Source organism: Lytechinus variegatus, chromosome 5 (genome assembly GCF_018143015.1).
Source record: "Lytechinus variegatus isolate NC3 chromosome 5, Lvar_3.0, whole genome shotgun sequence".
Classification (NCBI taxonomy): Eukaryota; Metazoa; Echinodermata; class Echinoidea; order Temnopleuroida; family Toxopneustidae; genus Lytechinus; species Lytechinus variegatus.
Genome location: NC_054744.1, coordinates 45857037 through 45882150, shown reverse-complemented (window position 1 = coordinate 45882150; position 25114 = coordinate 45857037). Strand labels below are relative to the sequence as shown.

Below are 25114 nucleotides of genomic sequence, written 5' to 3'. Positions count from 1 at the left end.
AATTGATGACAAGTGAAGAGAGACGATGCGACATTATTGATGAACTATACCTTTTTGATCAAATAAACAAGTTTTCGGGACCTCACTCTCAATTTCTTTCTATTGTCATTTTTAAAAATTATTTTTATTCTTTCCAGTTGTTGATACATCATGACAACTCTTCAGTATGGTGAATACATACAGCGCGTTAATGAAGCCAAAATCGTGGTCGAAGAAATGCACAGTGATAAGACAGACTGGAAAGTGAGCAAAACAACGGTGAGTTCATTAAATACGATCATTTTATAGAAGATCTTGCTTTCATTCTCAGTCAAACCAATCTTTAAGTTGGTTAAAATACCGATCAACCTTCAGTTGGTTTTATTAAAGCATGCAAAATGAACTAGAAAATCCAGCAATTAGTTGGTATGTATTTCAACAAACCTTTTAAGTGGTATATAATAAACATGAGAGTTCAGTATAATTTATATTCAAATAATTTGATAAAACCAAAACTTTTGCGAGCAATGGCGGAGGTGGGGCACATTCGGCCCCGCCCCCCCCCCCCTTGAGAGGCCAACAATAAATATATATATCCACTCGTCAAATTTAACCTGGAACGAAGTGACATAAATTTTGGTTGGAAATTAAGAGCCTTTTTTCTCTTTTTTTTTGCTTGCCAAATATTTCCTGTAAACAAAATGCTTTCTGAAAAAAACATAGATCTGCCCTTGTTAAGTGATGAATTGAATTGATAGGACGTCGTCCCTCCGAACAAATGCAAGCCCTCATGAATATTGTGGAAGGGGATTGTTTTGTTTTCATTTTTACTTTCATCGATATCAGTAATAATTAAAATAATGACCCTACCCACAAAAAAAAGCAAGACAGCTATCGACAACACTCTAAACTCGAAGTCCAAGATGCCCTATACCACGACATGCATCAAAACCGCAGGTCGCCATCTACTGATAAGAATGAATATCACTTCACCCATACCTATGGTTTACTGACGGTTGGTTTAATATCACTTATATCACACTAATCTTCACATGGGCTAACAACCTTCGGGCTAAACTCACTTAGTCCAATTCTCATTTGATCTCATGGTCACTTGGTCTAATAGCCAATTAGTCTAATGACCACTCCGTCTAATGGGCAATTGGTCTAATGACCACTCGGTCTATTAGCTAATTGGTCTAATAGACATTTGGTCTAATGCCTAGTTGGGCTAATCTTCACTTGGTCTAATTTTTGTTTGGTCTAATTGTCTAATGCTAGTTAGTATAATACAAGTTCGTCTAGTCCTCACTTGGTCCATTATACTGACCCTTTCCATATCGGAATATCAAATATTTTTGGTTCGCGCTTCGCGCACGCATTTTTGATTTTCATGATAAAGATATAATCGATATAGGCTTCATCATAAGAATTATATTTGATTAGAATAATCCGTTCGATGAGCGACTATCTCGTCATCGGTAGTCCTTCATGGAGAGGTTTTCATGGAGAGGTGATAAGTGACAATCCGATAGTTCACCATACAACCTATCTACTCTTTTCAGACATCGCCCTTACATCTATGTTCATATCTAGGCCTATCTAGGTTGCAATATACTTGCGTTTCGAATTTTCGTTATGTGATGCATGGAGGTAGAACTTTCTACCTCCATGTGTGAAGCAATCGGATATGTCATATTTAATTCTTTAGAACTGTAAAATATTCCTGTTGATCGGTGAGGTCCGTCTGTGAGTGCTGGGGCTGGATTCTAAAGACCTTTAATCTCTCTTTTTCTTATTTCCTTTTCTATTTTTGTTTCCAATTTTTCTTTTTAATTCAACTGGTCATGCTCAAGTTGGTACCTTATTTTTTTTATATGCTAAACAACTGCAAGAATATTTATTAGGAGGCTGCACTCTACAAGCTCCGCTTTTTAGCAGCCTCCTCCATTTCCAAGCTGATTTGTAATAATCTTTAATATAATTTTCTGTACAGGAATATTTGAAATATGTTTTGTTATTTATATATGTCAACATGTACAGAGGAATGTACAGAAGAAACTGTAATTGTTGAAAATGGACATAAACGAATGAAATGGAATGAAATATCAACAATAACAAATCACAAAACTCAATAAAATAATAATTTTGGACATGCTAACCCTTCATGTATTCAGACTTTGTCATCTTCGTCTTTTAATTCAAGAAAAATGGGTGGGGAAATTAGAATCAATTCAGTTTCTACTTCAAAACTATCGGCATCAAACATGCGTGGGATATGGAAATTCATACGGTACCTTGCATTTTTCAAAAGTGTTTTTCATTAATTTGCTACTATATTTTGGATTTGGGTCTCCTGAATTTCTTCGGTAGGCCTACATCAGGCCTTTTTCATGATGTCATTGAGAATGGAAGTAAAGGAATGAGCAATATGAATCAGCTCGTACAGCTTGATAATAATAAACATAAACCAATCTAAAGAACTGGGTATTTGGTCTATCTTCCATGCCTTTATCTAACTTATCTAATATCCTGGTTGTAGTATTATAACTCAAAATGATAACTTCGTTATCTGAACAGGCGTTATGAATATTCAATTGAATTACATATAGAAGAAGGGCACGGAACCCTCTCATCCTTTCATTTTAAGAAATCAAATTTGAAGCATGTAACCTCATCGGGCACTTACTGAATTCAAATAGCGCGGAAATGAGGACAATAATTTATCCAATTGTTCGCGGTTCCCTTAGATGTGAGTTCCTTTAGTCTTCCCGCGACCCTGCCTCGGGTGATCTCTTACATGACAACTCTAGTGGTGTGAGAGATATTTAGTTGATTGCAGACATGTAAAACTTCATACAGCATCAAAGCAAGGGGTCTGTCTTCTAAACGGCAAAGAATAGAGAAGGAAAATAAATGTATTTTATTGATAGACGAATAAAAAAGGTTAGGCCCATGGTTACAAAACATTTTCCAAATATTCCACACCCCGTTGTGATAATCCCTAATTCAATAATTAGCGATTTGTAAGTAACGGAGGTATGAAAATGTAGTCAAAACAACAGGGTCTGTTTTTGTTTTAAAGATACTAATATTCATGGTAGTATTCCCATGGTAGTTTCTAAAATATATCTTTGCAAAATTACTATAATCAAGCTTTATGAAACTGGCCTGAACTGCAAAGGCGTGGAGCCTTATAAAACTTACCACATAAACACCGTAAATATTCAATTTTGCCTCTTTTTAAAGAACCCCCCCCAGATAACTGGAGGAGAGGGTGAAAGGTTCTAGATGAATATTATGAGAGGTGGGGGGGGGGGGTGAATTTAATGTATGAAGGAAATTTCCGTTTTCTAAAGAGCATACAACTTATACTTTCCCGTCAAAAAGAAATATTGATTCAAAAGTTTATAAAAACTTATATCCACATTGCCGACCTATGTTAAAAAATATGGTAAGATATATCAGTTGATAAATTTTGGGACCTTAACAGTCTCATTTTCAAAAGCAGTTGACCCTACTCTGCGCGTGCATGTTTGGACATAATCACTTTGCAGGCTATAATGCGCGAAACCCCCCAAAATGTAATTTCAGGGGTTAAATGTCATCAAATTAATATGCAGTTACTTTAGAAAACTGTCTCTCTATCAACAATTTTTTTCAATCCCGCATGGGTAAATGATGTTGGGGAAGATTATGTGTGCATATAAAATTAAGCCAAGTGCGATTTACTAGATCAACTATCCCCGTTCTTTCAGTCTAGTCCCCCTCCCTCCCTCCCTCCCTCCTACTCACTCACTCACTCACTCACTCACATCCCCTCAGATATTCTTGAGTTCCATGGCTGCATAATACAAATAATGCACGTAAGCGCGTGCATGCAGGGCTAAACATTACACAACTCCCAAAAATGTTTTGTTATCTGATTGGTCCAAATCGGATCACATGATATTCAGCAAATTGCACTATTACATCCAAAATGCACTATATTGCAATCTGACGTCAGAGTGCATGATAGTGCATTTGGTATGACGTCATAGTGCAGTTTAGTATGAATATCATGTGATCCGATATGTGATCAGATTAAAGAGCGTTCTTGGGAGTTGTATAATAAACCCTATCTAATCTATCTAATGAGAGTGTGAGTGTATGAGAATGTTAGGGTGTGCGCGAGAGGGGTGTGTAAGTGTGTTAGGGTTGTGTGTGAGCCGGTGTGAGGGGATATGTGTGACAAGCGGAAGAACCGAATAAAACCGAGTCGATACCCAAATGAGAAGGGTGGTTAAATATGTGACAGTGGTGGTATTTGTTATGGAGTGGTTTGGTGGGGTTGGGTGGTATATATTATGGTGTGGTTGGGTGTTTATTTTGTTTGAAGGAGTATTCCAAACTGAAAATAACACGATTTGAACAGATAAAGAAAAATCAGGCAAACAAGACACTTGAAATAACGAAATTATGACATTCAAAATATTTGAATTATTTCGGAAATGGGATAGTGGTAATGCGAAGGAAAGGAAGGAAAGAGGTATTTTGGGAATTGTTTTGAAGTAATAAGATTAAGTATCTCCCTCTTTTAATTTGCTAAATAAGGATTGTTGTTATTTTGCTTAGTTGTAAATATTAGGTAGTTCATAATGAATATTGCATTTTTGTGATATTCTGAGTATTTGAATGAAAAAAAGGTAAATTAAGATTCTTGGATTGTTCTGTATGAGTTTAATGATTTTGATTACAGAGAAAAGGACAAAGAACAAACACTATTTACAAACAAACAATAAAATATTATAGTGGCGAGTATGTGGCACATTACCATTTCTATCGGTAAATTGCCAATTCGTCCACTGCCAACTCGTCCAGTCACCACATGGTCTACCTTCATTTAGTCTTATGCCATTCCGTCCATCAACATTTTGTCTAACAACTATTTAGTCCAATAACCATTTGGTCCAATCATCACTTCGTCTAATCACCAGTTCGTCTATTACCATTTCGTCTAGTAATAACCAGTTAGTCTAATACCCATTTAATTTTCATTCTTTTTGCACAAGTACTACTTTACTTTAATTAGACTAAGTGGTATGTGGACGAAATGGCTATTGGACCAACTAGTAATTAGACGAAATGGACCACGTGGTGAGTGGGCGAACTGATGGTAGACCAAATGAAAGTAGGCCAGTTGGCAATTGGACGTATTGACATTAGACAAATTGGAAATAAATGTTTCTATCCAATATTGAATCCCACATCGATTTGACTTCCACACAGCAAGAAGGAAATCAGGTTATGATAAATATAATGAAGGAAATGGTGTGGCTTTTCGATTGATTAATTTCCTTGAAAATAATTTTTCTTGTATAGTTCATGAAGTTACGACAAGCGAAAGCTGATTACCAAGAATAATCTTAACCGCCTTGCTCATTTAAACGGAAACCCCCTTTATAGACATTAACCTTGTTTACATGCTATTGGAAATTGTGCTCCAAGGCCCTGTTACAACCGGTAATGTCGCAGCGAAAAATAATGTCTCAACCAACGCATAATGTCGAAGAGTTTGACATTATGCGTTGACCATCTAGTGCATAATGTCACTGCCAACGCATAAAGCCAAAACTTTCCATCACATAACGTCACGTGTTCTGACGCATCGTGTCGCTGCAAATTTCTAACGCTGTCACATGGCTCTAACGTAATTTCGTAGTGTTATTCAGTTATAAAATCCGAATGTCAGATAACTTCATAAAAATATGTCTCCAATCGGTATTTGTCCCAAGATGCGTGGTGGAACGTAATTTTGAAAATGTGTGTGTGTAACGTTGTAGCAGGGACAGATCTAGGGCTGGTGCCCTTTATTATCATGATACACAACGCCCCTCTCGATTGGTCTGCGACAGATTTTGGAATTAATCGAAGTAAAATTAGATGTGAATATCGGAGCATCATACGGAAACTTATGTTCAATGTGACTATTCTACTATCCTTATTACTATAATACTTTGTGAATAGTATAGTAATAGTAGGAATGACGTCATGGTAATAATACAATGGGCTACGGTAAAAAATTTTACCTTTACACCAAAATTAAAAAAAAAGCATTCTAAAGGTAATTTGAACCTGAAATAAAAAGATACTTTTAATTCACATTCTCAGAAAATTAGTAAATTTGTTTCAAAATAGGATCATGGACCAGCCGTTGAAACGCCATCTAAATTTAATTATATTTAGAACTTAGAATGGGACATTCAAAGCTGTTTTTGTTATAATGAATAGTTTGAGCACCTTACAAAAGAAATACTGAAAGTGTGAAGTGCGAGCTTTAATATTTCTTTGTATATTTACTTGTAATCGCTATTTACACCGGCTTGCCAAATTAGCATCATAGCTATGCAGAGTTGGATTGATTGATAGTGGGGAGGAAAGTGGTCTTCAAAGTCAAAGAAAGAAGGTTCTACCCGACAATCCTTTCCAGTTTGTAAGAATTTACAATCGATGAGAGGTCTATTTATGTAGCTCAATACGTACATTGGTTTAGCAAAATAGAATAGACATTTTACATTGTTACTTGTAACTATGGATGTGGCAGACCTACCTATGTCGCGAGTAAATACAAATTCCTTAAATGGATATCACTGTTAAATTACGCGTTAGCTGTGACGTATTATGCTTTGGATAGTTAAGGCATAATGTCACAATCTGCGACATTATGCGTTAGTCAATATATAATGTCATACTCTGCAATATTATGCGGTGGTGTGACATTATGCGTCGGTGTGAAATAAAGCGTCATTGCAACATTACTGGTTGTAACAGGTCTATCGCATGTTCTCCGCTACCATGACTTCATTATAAGACCGACTGCATCCGTCCTTTCAACATCACTAATCTTTTTTAATGATTAAAAAAATATACACATAAATATAAACACTAATAGGCATATAGGACTCTGTCTATCTATTTGCAATTTTGGCAAAGCAAGTAATTATGTTTATCCCCAACTTCAGATCCACTTGCATATCAACAAGGATTAACGCTAAAATATATATATTTTTTCAAATACCATGAAATTTCCTTAGATATATTTTCGCTTAATTTGTATACATTGACGAAGAGATACTGCAAATCAAGATACTCTCCAGTCGCAATAAACGTAATCTCTTCCATTTCCAATGTGGCTTGAAGTTTTCCCTGAAGGGGGATTTATTTTAATTAGGTGTATATATACATATATCATGTAGCAAAGACACTGATCAATCAAAGAATATTATATATGGTAAATGATAGTAGCTTGTTGTTCAGGGTATCTAAAGCATTACATATGTATTTCATGAGAAAATACCAAGTAGGATAAAAACCTCATTATATCAAAAGAACTTACGCGTAGGATGGAACGTAATAAAGGAGAAGAGAAAGAAAGAATAGAACAATCAACAACAAAAAAAAAACCCGAAGAAAGTTATAAAGCATAGTGATAATGAAGAAGAAAAAAAAGGATATGAAAAACAAAGAAAGGACAAAGAATAGTAATTGGGCAGGCCAATGCCCACGATTTAGTGGATTACAAAGACTATTTTCTATTAAGACTCAAATTAACATCTATTCCCGGTCTGCTGATCGATATTCTGATTATATTCTATACATACTTTGAGCGAGGCTATCTGAAAATAATTTCCATTAACCGAAGATTAACCATCAAATTAATTTTCATCCACCGGGCATTGTAGTCAGTGATAGATCTCTAACGAGAACTTTATTTTTTTCAATACGCTGGAAGCAATCTTGCCCACTAGACGGCGTCTGCGTAGATCTTATGAAGATGTAAAGTTATTGTCCGTCCGATAAGCTTTGACCTTTCCTGTTCCTACCAAGGTTATATAGGAGCTGATATAAAAGTGATTATAAGGCAAAATGTATTTGAGGCATATTTTCTCCACCTCTGCTACCTTCGAAAGTTAAAAAAAGCCATTCAAACAAACAATAATTGCACCAAAAAGAGGTATAATAAAACATAGCAGCATGGATAAAAAAGGGGCATACGACCGAGTAGGGGTGGATTCAGGATTTTCGAAGGGGGGGGGGCAAATCTTTCCGAGGAAAAGGTTGACAAGCAAAAGCAAAAAAAAAAAATGGGGGTCTTCAACCAAAAGTTATGCCATTTCGTCGACGAACAAATATTAACAAGCACAAAAAACAGAAATATGTCTTCATTTTCAAGGGGGGGGGCACGGGCCGGCTTTGCCCCGCTGGATCTACCTGTGCAACAGAGACTTAAAAGAATTCGAAGTGGAAACTAAGTATGTTAATTAAAGAGGAATGAAGTTGGGAAGTAAAAGACAGAGGGGGAGAGAGGGGGAGAGGGAGCGGGAAAGAGAGAGAGAGAGAGAGAGGGGGGGGGGGGGGGGGGGGGGAGAAAGACGATGTCCAGTCGATGATGGCGCCGAATAACCGCGTGTGTCACTCGTGCCTACAATGGTTAGATCCAAACTTATGGTGGGATCGAAGAAAAGAACGTGACGGGGTTTTAATATTGAACAACAATAAATACAATATGCATGGTGCTTTATGCAAATATTGTCTATTAAATCTTCTTTTAATTTCAGAGATTTGAACATCTTCCGTCATGCCCTTTTTTATTTTCCCTTCGTTGCTCATTGGCGCCAAACCATGCCCTACTTTATGTGTTTGTGTCTTGCTTCCCCTCTCCATATTCCCAGGTTTTCTTTGCCGCTCTATCTCTTAGTCGACCGGGCTGTGCTAAAGATTTGTCAATTATCTATTCCACGCTTGAAACAACCGTTGACAAGATTTTAAAACATTGGATTCGTAGGAATATTTGAATCGGAATATTAAGTGGAAAATAAATGATAGACAATACTTTGAACTATCTAAGTAAGCGTAAAAAGGCTTTCATAGATCATGATCATGTTCAAACGGTGATATTACATTATGAATTCAAATGTATTTTCATAAATTGATTTCACACTTTTAATGTCTATTTAAGTCATCGAGGTGATTACATGACTGGAGAAGTCGTGATTAGGAAACGAGTTACAATATTTTCAATGATATTCTTCTTCTTCTTTTCTATTTAATGTGGTGTTTATCTTCATCACCCAAGTTGAAACAGCCACTTAAACTGATCGAAGATGTGCAATATTTTTAATCTATCCTTCTTATTTAAAATGACAAGCGAACCCCCAGTCTGCCGTCATGAATGATTCCTTTAGATGAGAACGATTAAATTTCATTGATTATTTTTCAATTGCTGTTAAAATAGTAAACTGCTCTTGCTCTGGCTTCCTTTGAAGCTGTATAGGATTACTCGTTCGTCGAAACAACAAAATAATCATCATGGATATGACTTAAGTAATATATATATATATATATATATATATATATATATATATATACCCATCTAAAGACGTAAAGACTTAGATCAGGCTGAGACCCTTTTCATTTCATACACCTTAGACGTTAAAGCTATGTAAAAAAGTAACCACTGTTTGATTTTTCCTGTTTTTACTTTCAGAAACACGTCACAGTCTCATCGAAAAAGTCTAAAGTATTCCATGGTTATATGTAAGTACATCGGACCGAATTATTACCAAGATATATCGTACAAAATCCGTGCTGTAAGAATGCCACCTAGTTTCGTATTCCTTAATATACTCTTCCTACTTTTATTTTCCAATTGTTTCGTGGCAAGAAACTAATTATTGTGAATATGATGTGTGTGTGAGGGTGAGGGAGTGTGTGTGTGTGTGTGTGTGTGTGTGTGTGAGTTTTATAAATCACTATCATTCGGCACTTCTTTCTATAGGCTGAGAGGAATATCAATGTGTCTGAATATGTGTTCAACCATTGTCATAATTGTCTTGAAAAATATAAATTTTGCTTACTTTTCCATCCTCCTAAAACAGACGAGTTTGTTCACCTTTATAAAGAGACTCTCCCGGACATTTCCTTTTCAATCTCCTGTTCGGAATTCAATACCATATTCCTCGTTCTGTGGGTATCATTAGTAAGCTCAAGTTTCAAACCATTTCCATCTCACACCCTCTCTCATACATTCTTTCATAAACTCTTTGAATTTTACAGCTCTTGTCTCCTTTCCCCCTGCCAGGATATTTTTATGTTTCTCCGAATGGTATCTCAATCAATATCATTTTGTTTTTCTTTTATCAATTCTGTTAAAAAATGTGTATTCTCAAGAAGGATTTGATCATCAGATTACCTTGCTGTATGCATGCTCATTAATTTAGAAATCAACCAGGTCTCAAGAGTGATTGTTTCGCACCATTTCAGATATGACACGTTATGCATGCATCTTACAGTGTTATCTCGTATCAATCATTTCTCTTTGTTATAACACGAAAGTATATACGTGCTTGCATTTTTATCATCAACATCGCATAAAAGAGTGAACGATGAAACTACTAATATTTTGTTTTAGAAATGCATTTGAGGTCTTCTCTTTGTCCATGTATCTTGTTCAACCATTCTATGATAAGCCATCCTTACGATTATACAGAATAGAATAAGCACTTTTGGATACCCTTTCTTTACTTTCTTTCTCTCAGTAGAACTGTTCTATACCTTAATATTTTCCCATTTAATCCATGCGTTTTCCAAAACTATTTCTTTCTTGACTCGTTTTCGTATACTCCCTCTTTCATCTTCATTTTTTTTCTTCCAAGCCACACCCCGTATTTAAATTCATTTTCAGGGCCCTGGTATTATGGTACTTTTAGACTTTCATTAAATTGTACTCCCCTCTCCTCCTCTCATGTATTGTTTTCATTTCTCTCTCCCTCTCTCTCTCTCTTTCACTCGGTCTGATTGTCTTTCTCTCTTTTTCTCTCCCCTCCTCCTTCTTCTCTTCCACCCTCGCCTCTTTTATCGTTTCCTCTTATATTCACCCGTATCCGTTTCTTCCTCTTCTCTTTGTCTGCCTCTAGGCATCGTATCGAATGCGTTGTGGACGTCTCGTTGGAGAAAGCCTTCGAGTATTTCTTGCCGAACCCGTTAGGATTACGACTAGATTGGGACAAAACGCTGCAACTCCATGAATGCATAACACACATCGAAGAGGTATATCGCTTTCTTTTCTTTGTATCGAAAATTTGTAATTCTCACTTCGGTTTAACATGATTCCTATTAGGGTGGAGTAGTCATGAAGGCAAATGAAGAAATTTAGGTTTTATATTGGCTGATATTTTAAAGAGTCCTCTTTCATGTTATTTACCTCAATCTGTCGTTGGATCTATTTTTAAAAATGGATAATAAAATCAGTAATGCCATGGAACATAGAACTAAGAACTAAAACTAGAAACTAGGTTTTAAGTCCTGAAATCTTGAACAATACTTAAGTAAGTACGAGTTAGACTTGGACCTCGAACAAGATAGCCAATGATATTTTTTCTTCAAATTTTCATTTGTAATTGAAATAAGTAGGCTTACACTCATTCACTTAATTACAGTCTGTGGAATAAACATTACGAAAAAATCATATATTTAATCCTATTACTACGATTTAAGCTGTATTTTTTTAAAGAAATATGTCCATTAAGGAGGCATATTTTCTGAATAGTTCTTCTTATTTGAATACTCAACAAAAAGTTCATGTTTTGTTTGGACCGTGTTATGCATTCTCCTGAGACCATCAGGAGTCATCGGCTGTGGGCATTTCTAGAAGGTTTCACCCATTACGGAATTACACCGGTATATCCTGACGGTTTCAAAAGCTTCTTTATTTGACGATACACCATCCACGTGGTGCTACTGCACTTTCTCTTTCTGCAACATTCTCGTTCGGATACCATATCGTTTCTATGAATTTCAAAGAGAGATTTGAGCTTTGAAGTACACATCATAATGCATTAGTTTAGGTTTGTAATTTGTCGGAAGTATACTGCTATACGCGTCTGATGTTAATGTCCTTATTTGACTCAACCTCTAGCATCCGTTTAACCGTAAGATCTTACAATAGGCCGATCCGAATAACAGGATTTCATGAAGGACAAAGGCAAACTTTGAAATAGAGGCTATCACATTACGTGCATTATTTATAGTGAACAAACAGTTAGGGATAGAAATGAAGATGCTTGTTAAAAGGTGTCTAACTTGGGGCGCCATCTACCATGTCTACCTTCTAAATCCACCTGTTACCCTCCGTGATATGGAAACGTAATCCCAATGTCATAACTGTTCCCCAAGCCAATAGATCCGGCATCTTTCATGTACTCTAAGATTTAGTCACAACATTTGATATCGACTCATCGTTGCAACTTGCTAAATGTTTTTGTAAGACAATCCGGAGAGGGCTTTTCACATTCATATAAAGAGATGTCACCTAAAATTACAAAAGAAAACAAGACAAGATGGCACGTGTCACTATAACTGCTCTTGACGAGGCTGCCTTGAAGTAAAGTGTGCTTTATTTTGTTATTGCAGTTTCTTCGTTACATTGTATCTTTCTATATCCATGATGTTTAAACAGTAGCATTCTCTCCATGTTAAGAAGTTAAGATAATTATAATCAAAATAATAAGTGTTCGAAGCGAGAATTCAGAGAGGCCGATTCCAGATGAATACCGCTTTTAGTATATTGAGCTTACAGCAATCCATCATTCGATATGGATGGAACCTTTGGTAGATGAGGGGATACGCTATGTCTTATGTTGTAGAATTTATTAAAAAGCTGTCAGTTATTGAAACGAGGGAGCAAAATGTTGGCCTGGTCAGAATTAAATTCTGATTTTATGATAGCACTTGTTTTCTCCCCCGTCCACCCCCTTTATTATGGCCAAGCTAGGGGAAGGGGGTAGGGTTAGTCCCAATTCTGTACCCCAATGCTTGGGTATAAAAAATAATCTTTGCTTTCAGTTTCTTTCAAAACCTATAAGTTGTATCTTTTTTTACAGTAATCCTCAATTATGTAGTCAAATGGACACTCTATAAACGACACATCATTATGCAATGGAGACATCAATCATTGTCGAAAACAACGGGTTTGGGAGTGTGGCATTAAGCTACGAGGAAAAATGGCTGTTTTGTACAATGTCTCGCTAATAATTTCTGCGAACGAGACCTTAAATATATTGGAATTACGTCGCTATCCAGGAGCGATGCGGTCATCTGGGATCTTGAAATTGATACATTGCCTTCGGTTTGGTAGGTAAGACAAAAACTGTCTCACGTCGCATAAATTATCCTTTCGTCAGCATGTTGGGAAATCTAAAGTTAACACGTCTATATTATTTTGTTGGAAATGTGATAGCTGTCTATTTGCAGTTGTTTACCAGATATGGAAAATATCTCAGGATGTGACCTTTAAAATTAATACCCCATCCTCTAATATTTTCGTCTCTTCATGTCTTTTTTAGATCAAAAATAAAGAATCCCACCTTGTTTTCCTCCGCCTTTGTTCTTCCATAATATGACCCCGCTTCTACTCTATTTTCTTTCTCTTTCTGAATAAAAGAGGTTATATGAATATATATGTTCTTAACATTAAATATTAACCCCGAAAAGACGGGGGGGGGGGGTGATTCAGCCCCCTTATAATCTCAGCCTTTGATCAAGTGATCGCGACGGAAATCGGCACGCTGGTTGCCCATGGTATAATTTACAAAGTTGTACGATCGAATTCTTCGAAAAATCTCATTTCTAATCAAATATGCTAATTTGTGCGTAAAACCAAATATTTACTAAGTAAATTGGACCCATAAAATTGTTTTTTTTTTGTTCTCAGACTCTTTATAGGATTCTGATCATTATGTACTTTAAAATTGTTATCATAGATAATTTCTTCTGTATTTTTCAAAATCTGTACTTTTCTGTTTTTCAACTTATTTTTTATTGTTCTTTATTGTATTTTTAAATGGAAATCGTCTGGGATTTTATTTTGACCATAAATAGGAGAAAATTAATTGAGTTTAAGAAGAAATAATGATATATTTATGAATTTTGGCAAAAAAATTAATTGAATAGGATTTGTATACAAATGTTGCTTAATTTCGGATCTGTGTACCCGGGGTCGTAATTTTGGACTCTAGAGTTGCGCAAGAAAGTAAAAGTCAGCGAGCAACGCGGTCAAAAAAAAATTGCGCGGCGGAATTATCTTATTAGGGTTAAAGGGGATGATGAATGAAGGAAAAATCATATGAAAGAGGGCAGTGTAACACCCCTATACCTAATTAGATTAAAGACAAAAGTTGATGTCACCTTTACGGGGTCATGTCAGTCTTATCTCCTAGCGCCATCCTTGTACGATTAACTTTGTTTCCAAAGGGATATTATGATCATTTTTTTAAAAAATAATCATGATATTGATGGACGTTGATGAACTTATGAAATGATGCCGAGGTTTGAACCCCGGTCGCCTTCTTCTGATGGTGACCTTCATGGTCGGTCCCACTCATTAAATAATGATTACGGATACCCGTAACACAAAGATTAGCGATTAATCGCTAAATGAAATGAACTATTAAGACCATCGTTGCATTTAGACTTATTGGGAACCAATCAGAATTCTTCTTTCATTTTAGGGATTAATCGCTAACCCTTGTGCTACGGGTCGCTGATTGATACACGTCTAAAAAAAACAATACCAAAAATACGCACCCACACGCACACACATGAATGGACATAAAACTCACCCACACACATCCTCCCACATAAACCTTTCTACGGTTTTTCATTATTATAAATAATCTCATCACTTGTATCTCTGTAAGACAGGGTTTTTTTAGTTCTGATATTAGTCAGATTGGTCACTGTCACGTGACATTATTTTTCTTATCTTTTCCTACCTGATTTCATCCTATATTAATCGAGAACCCAATACAATATCTATGCTTGAAGCAAGAAAACCAATTTACGAACTGTCTTGTTTGGAAAAGATCTGATATTTAATGAACCAGAGTTTTTTCTTCTCAAAAGGGAATTCAGTTTTGTTGATATTCATACCGAAGATCGTTAAAGGCAAAAAAGTATCAATTTCAAGGTCACCCCGAGAGCATAAACTTAGAGTAGAGCCAGAAACTATCGAAGATTGACATTTAAATTTACACCCTTTTCACTTTAGTTTCGAAAAAAACATTTATTAGCACGACAATTGCAAATCCTGATTTTCAAAATTAATTTCTTTTGCTTTATTTTATTAACTTCATAATTGTCGCGATCTTTTATGATTTCGTTTCAGTATAATTTTTAGATTTTTTTCTCTATCCATTAAAATATAAAATCAGCTAATTGCAAAAAATTGCGATTCACCTATTCATTTAAAAGAAAACCTTGTCTGTTCGATAGTTCTTTAAAGAAACAAGTAAGATATCCAGTCCCGAATAAAAAAGTCAATGATTGCAAAAGGTGTTAAGGCGTTTATTGAATTGCAGGAGGCACTTGATCAATTGTTCATAGGAGCCTTTTACAGACAGGCTGTAGCATGAATAGACATATTTTTTGTAGGAGAAGGGGGAGGGAGGGATCAAAATAATTTCCTAAAATCTGTAGAATATATTTTGGGGTTTGCTGGACATTTCGATCAATTTTGGGAAATCTTAACTTCATTTTAACATTTCGTGTTTTTGCTTCTGTAGTGTTCTGAAACCATTTCATTTTTTGAAATGTATTTTGTCCAAGTCAATTAATATCATTTTCAATTGTTTCTAGATATATTCATTAATTGTTATTGGTATTATTATTTTTTTGGGGAGGGGCATTTGACAATTTTTTTTTTATCTTTAGGGGAATTTATATTTTTTTTAATGAGAAGTGATAGATATTTAACAATGTTGAAGAATTTTCCACTACTACTCAAAAGGAAGTCAATGTTCATTTAACGAGCTCAATCACAATGCCCATATAAAGCGGAAAGCGCAGTTCTGGGTGATAATGATGATGGTGATAATAATAATAACATCAGTAGGCCTAATAACAATAATAATAATAACAACAACAAAAACAACTCTTATTTACACAGGATAGCCACTTTCAGCTGTAAGCTATTGTTCCAACGGGCCCTGCATAACATTATATGTTATTCCTACCCTTCTCCATTCTCATACGTCGAGCTTCTGACAAGAAGGCAGAAGGCGCCATTTTGAAAAGTCTTTGGACTCGGCCGGGTGTGTGGACAATTGTTAGTTTGCTTGGTTTAGCACAGGTGTAGAATATATGTCTCAAATACTTTTTGAATTATTATCCACTTGCTTTTATATCAGTTCCTGACCTTGGTAGGAACAGGAAAGGTCAAATCTTATCAGACGGACAATAACTTCATATCTTCATAAGATCTACACAGACGCCATCTAGTGGTGAAGATTGCTTGTGCCATATTGAAAAATATAAAGTTCCCGTAAGTGATCTTTCACAGACTACAATGCCCTGTAGATAATATCTCAGACCTCAGAAAATAATCACCCGCTAAATTTGATTGTTAATCTTCAGTTAATGGAAAAGCATTTTCAGATAACCTTGCTCAAAGCAGAGTCCATGCTCAAAGTATGAAGAATATTGATCAGCAGACCGGGAATAGATGTAAATTGGAGTCTTAATAGAAAATAGTCTTTGTAATACACTAAACGAATGAATCAATGGTGGGCATTGACCTGCCAAATTACCATTCTTTGTCTTTTCTTCGTTTTTCATTTCCTTCTCCTTCTTTTTCTTCTTCTTTTTCTACTTCTTCTCCTTCTTCTCCCTTTTTTCTTCTTCTTCTTTTTCTTCTATTTCTTTTACTTCTTTTTACCTTCTTCTTCTACTTTTTTTCTTCTTCCTTCTCCATCTCTTCTTTTCTTGGTCTCAACTCTCGTCTCTTTCACCTCTAAACTGAAATGATTAAGATGTTTTCTTTTCCAAAAAAATAATGTCTTCTGCTAGATAAATCTTGCAAGTAATGTTCGCATAGAAAACAAAATATTAGTGGAGATATGTCTTGCCAAACATTCATTTTCAAATACACACGAAAACAATAATAATAAAAAAAACTCCAAAACAATAACAAAGTTAATGATAGTTATTCTTCCATTCTGCAGTCCTAAACTTTATCCAAAAAGCACCACTATATACGATGCAAACAATGCCATTTTTATAAGTTTTGTTAGCGATAGGAACGATGTAATTTATGGCACGGTTGTTGTCTTCTTGGAAGAATAATCATCCGTTTTCTCATTTCTGGTAATAATGTCAATCACCTTCAAATGCCCATGTGAATGACTAGGCGTGTTCGACCCCCATGTCACATGCTGCTGAAGCAATCACCAATATAAACTGTAGGTGTGTGCCTATTAAAACGACGGGTTCGTTTTTCTAATTAGCCATCGCTCTCCGACTCCCTAAAGAATCCCATGTTTTATCGTTTTTCTCCATGAAGGACGATCCTAGCCGAGAGATTCTCCGAAAAGATCAGCAGCGATCGTTTGGAGAAAGGACAGGCTTTAAAGTGACTTTAAATTCGAGCATTCAAAAAGAAAGATCGTTGGAATAAGCATGAAGAAAGGCCACAATACCTCCCTCAACTCACATCCAGCACTCCTATCTAACAAAATATAAAGCAATGATAGTGTGACATTTTAAGATAATACAAAAGGCATGAAAAACACAAAAATGAGGCGACTTTGAGATGCATTTGCGAATGGAGCTTCAGAATGTAAATGTTTTCATTATAAATCATGTTCACCCGTTAAATATTTTTAATTGATGGTTACTATTTCACGCGTTTCCACTTCAAAGAAATCTATCTTCCTAGGTTTGCTTGTGAATTCGCTCAGGAACAAAGATATTCTTTTTTTGTTTCAAAATGTGAATGAACTGAATAGAACACAATCCTCTCTGAAAAATGAATGGTTTGTTAGTTTCATTCTTCCTCATCCATATAAGAAGAAATTATCACACCCTTCCCTTAATCGAGGCCATTATCTTTAATTATTCTCATTGATGAAAGCGCCCCATGACCATTAGTGGGATTAGCTGGGATTATTCATGAGATTGCCATACCACGTTTGGGATTTGTTAAAAGACTAGTTAACTATGGGAGATGGATATGCTGGACATAATGAAAGAGAAAGAATTGGTGAGGGGAAAAACAGAGTGGGCCAGAGGAAGATATGAAGTGAGATAGCAAGAGGGAAGGGAAATGGAAGGCATGGAAGGAGGGGATCAGGACAACGTGGTCTAGTTTTATTCAAGGATGTAGACAGTATCTGTTATAAAACTGGAAAAAAGAGAGCCTATCATCGCTTCCCAATCAAAAGTGTAAGCCAACTTTCAGCAATCGATTAGGGTCGCCATTATTATGTGCCCGAGGATAAAATATATGAAAATTTGAAATGCAGAGTGAATAAGATACAACTCGAACAAACGTAGCCCCTGGGCCCGACAGCAATGAAATATAGGCGTGTATCCCATATCCATTCGTTTGATTAGGGTCAATATCAATATTCTGGTCAAATATTCAGCAGTACTTATTTTCTTTGACAGACAGTAGTTATGTGATACGTGATTGATGATGGGATTGGGAGGGGTGAGAATCTTCTTGTTAAGTAATGACATCAGAGATAATAGGAGATTTGATTTCGTTCATACAACATGTGCCGGTGTACCTTACCGCGTGGAGGAAAGGGCATTGAGTTTGAACGACATATTTCTGTCTCGATGACAAAGAAAAAGAAGACAAGACACCTACGTATAATCCTTAATGGGGTATACTCCGGCCATGCTAAAAATAATGTGATTTGAACAGAAAAATAAAATTCAGACAAACAGAACACTAAAGACTTGGTAAAAAAAATCTGCCAAGAAAGAACAAAGTTAGTTGTGAAATAATCTTTATCTTGGTGAAGTAGTTGTATAATATTCAATGAACAAACTGATGTCATATCCCACTTAATTTCAATTGAATTGATCCAATAATCGAAACTTGTCCTCTTGCATCTTATTATAGGAAATTATGTTTATTCAATTTCTTCTTCCAAGAATAAAAAAAGGTTGACAACTGGTTTAATGCTTTAGAATTTCATTGCTACATCTTATCTATATATAAACGGATGAAATAACATAAGAAAAATGAAAACGGGTACATGGCATCACCATTCAGATAAGTACAGAATACTCCCCAGGGAGTGGAGGATGTGCACACATTGTGTGCGGGAATGACTGATTGAATCCGATGACCGGGGTAATAATATATCTCTAAAGCGCTTTAGACACGTCGTTCCGATGGATTAAGCTTTATATAAAAAAGTGGATTATTATTATTATTACAGTTTACATGTTTATATTGACCTCACTCTCTTTTTATATCAGGAGTCCTACCTATACCATGCTATCACTCACAGTCAACTGATGGGCCTCATTGCTGCACGTGAGTTTGTCTACATCTTACGTACGATACGAAGACCTGAAGAAGGTTGTATCTTATCAGTGTGTCAGAGTATTGATCATCCTAGCTACCCGGTCCAGAAATCCCCTGTCAGGGGTATCAACTATCCATGTGGAACCTTCTTTGAAGTACAAGCAGAGTAAGTATTCTAAATATCAGATTTATTCGGTAAAAACAGCTTCTAGTGATCGTGTATCTTCTCCACATACAGGCTGAATGTACCATTAATGAAATTCATCAAGTCAAATAAAATTTGAGTTCGATTTTCAGGTTTTTGCGAATAGAAGAAACCTCTATTTCATAAAGTTTAAATCAAGAACCACTTAAATATAGTTTATTAAGAAATCACTTTATATGAAATTATTCGAGATCTAAATTTCCAGATTTAACTTGGTCTAATATGTCTATATAACTGGAACTCTTGACTGTCCATACTCGAATTGTTTGCATATCTAAAGGTCAAGTCCACCCCAGATAAATGTTGATTTGAATCAATATAGACAAATTAAACAAGCATAATGTTGAAAATTTCATCAAAATCGGATGTAAAATAGGAAAGTTATTACATTTTAAAGTTTCGCTTATTATTCACAAAACATTATATGCACAACTCAGTAATATGCAAATGAGAGAGTAGATTATGTCGCTCACTCACTCACTCACTCACTTCTTCTTCTTCTTTTTCTTCTTCTTCTTCCTCCGCTAATACTGGAGATCTACAGCTGGTTGCACAAAAGAGCACAAAACACCTCCTCCTTCTGAGTTGAATAGGTATCGGTGATACACTATTTCTATTGTTTTTAATTATTGGGATTATAGAGTATTTCATTTTTTACAGATTTGACAGGAAGGACCAACGTGATTGAACTATAAAATGTTAAAAATATGGTCATTCTACATCTTCAGTGAGGAGAAAACTTTGTTTCACAGGACAATGTGGAGCAAATCAGAGCATTATTTTCATATTTCATAGAATAAAATACAAAAAATATATTGACTGGGTTAAATCATCATTCCCCTCATTTGCATACTGATCAGAATGTGCATATGAATGTTTTGTGAAATTGAGCAAAGCGATATTTAAAAAATGTCATAACCTTCCTATTTTACATCCGATTTTGATGAAATTTTCAGTGCTATGCTTGTTGCATTTTTCTCATTTTATTAAAAACAACTTTTTGTTGGAGTGGATTTATCCTTTATGAGGGCTTAATCTGTAAAGAATGAATGGGTTGGCTTTTTGATATACCATCGTATTCCCAAAACATGTAACTGGAGCATTTTATCTTTGGCTTCTGACATTTCTAAGAGAGTTCCCGTTTCTGCTTCTTTTCCTTTTCGTGGTAAAAACGGTGTTCACTGAAATCGAAGTTGAATACATTTTGAGGAGGGGATTTTAAAGCGCCCATAGTCGTGTAATTGATCGAGTGATGTAAGGCCTTCAAAAGGCAATGTCCTCATGAGTATTCGAGGGTAATGGTTCGCCTCTCTGCTTTTCCCACCTATTTCTTTCATTTGTCTCCCGATTTGATAATAATGATAGTCTTTTCCCCCGTTCAGCTCTCAAGGATGATGTAACACTTTCACGAGCCGTTATTACTTCAGAGGATTAGTCCTTTTGCGATTAGTTGTATGTTCTATTTAATGACAAATAGCTTTATATCGTCATTCTCATACGGGTCAAGCAATCTAATATTTCTCAACATTCTAATAGTGAATTGTGAAATTTACACGGTGCCATAATCTAAACTGTAGCACATTTCATTAGGAAGCCGCAATTGGTATTATTCTCTAGTTAGAAGTTACTTGTACACTATTCTGAAAATATTGTTTTCGTTATCGCCTAAATCGAGTGTGTGTGTGTGTGAAAGAGAGAGAGAGAGAGAGAGAAAGAGGGAGAGAGAGAGAGAGAGAGAGAGGTAAATGCATTGATCATGTTGATATAACTCATATAACTCAGTCATTGTGGCTGTCTCAAAACATTATTATATCGTCTATCAGGACGGTAAGTTTAGAAGAATCATTAATAGCAAAATAATAAATCAAATCTATTTAAATTATTTGAATTTTCAATGAAAATAAAAAAAAACAATGAATATACATAGACAATACAAACGAAAATTGTCTCATAATGCAAAACATATGAAATTGAGGGGCCAAAGAAATAATCTGATTAATATAACAAAAAATATTAACCAGCTTGAATCCCAATATTTGAAACAAACAGTATCTATATATTGGTTATCCAAAGACACATCCTGGTTAAATCAAACATCAAACACACTTATTTGAATAAGCATACATATTAAACTGCAAATTTAGAATTACCTTTTAAGAGTTAAAGGAAATGAGGTTAGAAATGCGAGAATTAATGGTTAGTTTCATTTATATTTCCACCGCCATCATCTTCAATATCATCATTTTCATCATCATCATTTTCATTTTCATCATCATCATCATCATCACCATCATCATCATCATCATCACCATCATCATCATCATCATCATCATTGCCATCCTCCTCCTACACTCCCTCCTCATCACCATAATCATTATCACCACCACCATTATCATAATAATAACGGTATATTCACCAGGGTAGCCACTTCAGTTCCGAAAAACTGTTTTCCCAGCGGGCCCTACTATTATCATCATCATATTCATCATAATGTTTACTTAGTCATTTCAGCTGTTATTATCCTCTTCTTTACATCTATTGTCGTCAAAAGCTTTATATACCAAAGTGTTTATAGACGCCTTCAGGCGCATTTTATTATCCTTATAACGTCTCTGCATGTTTATCTCTTTTCAGAGAAATAAAAAAATTGTAATATATTCTTGAAATCTTTGGTTGTAAGAGATAAATCTCACTCATTTACTATCGGCCGTATGATGGATCCATTTCTGTCGCAATGGGTGGATAAAAATACAATCATAATTTTCCAAGAACAGATTTAAACTGTATATTCACACGTAATGGTAATGCAGCTTATGCTCATGGTATGTATCCCTTGGAAATGATAGTGATCGCAAAAATACAAGTGTTCATTATTATATCTTTGTGTATTTATTTTCTTTCATTGATATTCGTATTAACAAACTAAAACTATCGGACAATTCAATATCCAAGTATATTACTCAATTGCAACTTCTTTCACAAGTAAGATTTTATAAATGTGAGATGCTTGTTTATATATATCTTGTTCTGCATTAGGATGGCGAGCACAGATGCTTAAGCTACATGTATATTGTGCATATTTAGATGTCCTGTCATAGTATTATAAATATTGTTATCGTGTTAATTGCGGTTGTGGGGTAGGTAAACACATGTATTACACACTATATAAAAGTTATCTTAAACATTGGGGATTGGCGGAAACAGGAATACTTCTTTGACATAAATAATGCAAAATGATTGTAAAAGAGACACATTAAAAAAGCCACAGTGGATTGAGTTGTATGCGTAAATGTAATATTGTACCGTTAGAAAATGGAAGTTCCTTTTTTATGACCCCTTCAAAGCTAGAACCTGTCCACCCCTCCACGATGTCCACCCACGTTGTAAGATACCTTCCTTTCAGCAGGACAATGACATAATTGAGCTCAAACGGACATTCGTCAGCGTGATCATCACCTAAATCGAATGTCTCTATCGACAACCCTCCGTTTCTCTCTACTTTTCCTTTCATCCTTTACTCCCTCCCCCTGGGGAATGAGACAATATAGTCGCATTAGCAAACGATTAATTCTTCAATGCTGACAAGCGAGAATCCATTCCGTAGAATGATATTTCCCTCCAGGACGAAACTTTAGAAGTTTTTTAACCGCGATGGAACAAAGTATAAGAGGGATAGCGGTACCTCCTAACATCCTATCAATTTCTGATCTTATCTCCCGGTATTCTTCACTTAAAAAAGAAGAAAAAGATAAGGATAAAAAACGATGTGCCTATGATTGCAAGCAATATACCTATCATCGTGATGGACTTTTATCAGGAAAATACTTCATCGATGCATCCGTTGTTTTTCGTTTCGACATTTTATTTTCAATGATCATTATGATATTTGGTCTCTGAGATAAGAATGAAAATTGCACAATGTGTTTCCAAGGTTTCCTTTTATTCAAAGCGAATCCTACATGTAGAATGGCTGAAAAGGTTGATTTATTCTTATGCTACTATTGGATGGTAGGAACACCAAGACGACACTTTTTAAAATGTATCAAATATAGTATTTATGTCTCGTTTAAAAAAAAGGAAAGCACAAAAAGGGAAAGCTAGACAGCATGTAAGATTAATGCCTCGAAAAAATGTTTAATAATGGAAAATACAGTGGAGAATAAATAGTACAAAAGTATGGTTGATAACCGTTGTATCTATTAGCTATTGATAAGGTGTTGCGTCTTCTAACCGATATCTCCTTTTTAAACTTTAAATATTCATAGATTTGTTTTATTTAGGTAATAAATTTTTCATGCGTCATGGGTTTTATTTATGTCTATATCATCTGGGAATAGCTTCATATTGTAAGAACGAATGATTCATGGTAAAAGTCATTGTTCATACCAACAGTCCTTACTCTGCTAGTAATCACGTTTTACCTTTAAGATTTATTTTCAGATTGTTTGTGATGCAAGGCACCCAGGACGAATAGCTGCCGTTGCAAATAAAGACAAACCGTCTTATGTTTACCACCTTCGAGTCGATTTCAAACCAATTGTGGTTTCCGCAGAAAGAACCATGAATAAGAAAAAGTTCAAACATACTTATACTTTCTTTTCATAAGCCAATGCAATGTGATTTGTAGTGTAAGAATGATAAAGAGTATAATGGTTATACAACATGAGTAATATATATATTTTTTAAGAAACTAAGTACGAAGAAAATAAAATTGGTAATTCTAAAAGATATTGGATAAAGAATATCAAATTTTTGATTAATGAGATTAAGTCAGTCTCAAATTGACCACCGCCTTGATGTGTAGATCATCTATTGAAATGACAACTCTTCCACTCATCTGAATCCAATTCTGTTGCTCTTTTAAAAAATGTCTATGGCACTTTTTTCCCTCAAGTCAGTAATTAACATAAAGTAATAACATAGTTAAGCTATTCTCATAAATAGAGATTTATCAATCTGATAGTTAGTTTTTCCTCATGTTATACCTCGTCCCACTTCCATGACCGCCAAATTCGAATCCAAATCGGCCTGCATTTAAATAACGGTGTTAAAACTTTAATAATGTTCACATTTCTTATGGTGAATGCTGTAAATAATTAAAAGTTCATCCGACTGCCTATTTCATTCGAATTTGACCCCCTTTAAGTAATGTATAGTGGCATGCAGGGCCCGTTGTCCTGTGTTTGACAAGCTTTTAAGAACTGTGTCATTCACATTGTTTCAGGTAAGTCACATTTGACTGTCGACTGTGATTTGGATGTACTATTCCTTAGGCTGTACAGAAGTCATGCAGACTTGGTAGACACGGGATGTAAATAACATGAATAAATCACCAAGGGATGTCCCATATAAAATACAATCTGGGTTTTCAACCTGTCATGCAAAGAATAGGGAAAAGAGTATATCAAAGACAAGGTAAGAGGGCGGAAGAAGAAAGTGTTGAGGAAAGTGAGGAAGAGAAGAGAAAAGAGAGGGAGGGAGAGGTTTGGGGGGGGGGGGGTTAAAGAGAGAGAGAAAGAGAGTGAGGAGGGAGGGGAAAGAGAGAGAGAAAGAGAAGTGGGGGGGGGGGGAGGGAG

General features: G+C 35.4%; 1 protein-coding gene across 5 annotated transcripts in view; it reads left to right on the top strand.

The window, feature by feature from the left end:
- Positions 1–25114, top strand: part of LOC121416280 (stAR-related lipid transfer protein 6-like) — a 40299-nt gene that overhangs the window by 10252 nt on the left and 4933 nt on the right. For 4 of the 5 annotated variants that reach the window (XM_041609811.1, XM_041609812.1, XM_041609813.1 and 1 more), the window contains exons 2-5: positions 138–258; positions 9506–9555; positions 10935–11067; positions 19285–19499. In XM_041609811.1, the coding sequence (XP_041465745.1) occupies positions 151–258; positions 9506–9555; positions 10935–11067; positions 19285–19499 (506 nt within the window). In that variant the 5' untranslated portion in view covers positions 138–150. Of the gene's footprint in view, positions 1–137; positions 259–9505; positions 9556–10934; positions 11068–19284; positions 19860–25114 lie in introns of those variants that run through there. The other variant, XM_041609814.1, reaches the window with a different exon arrangement.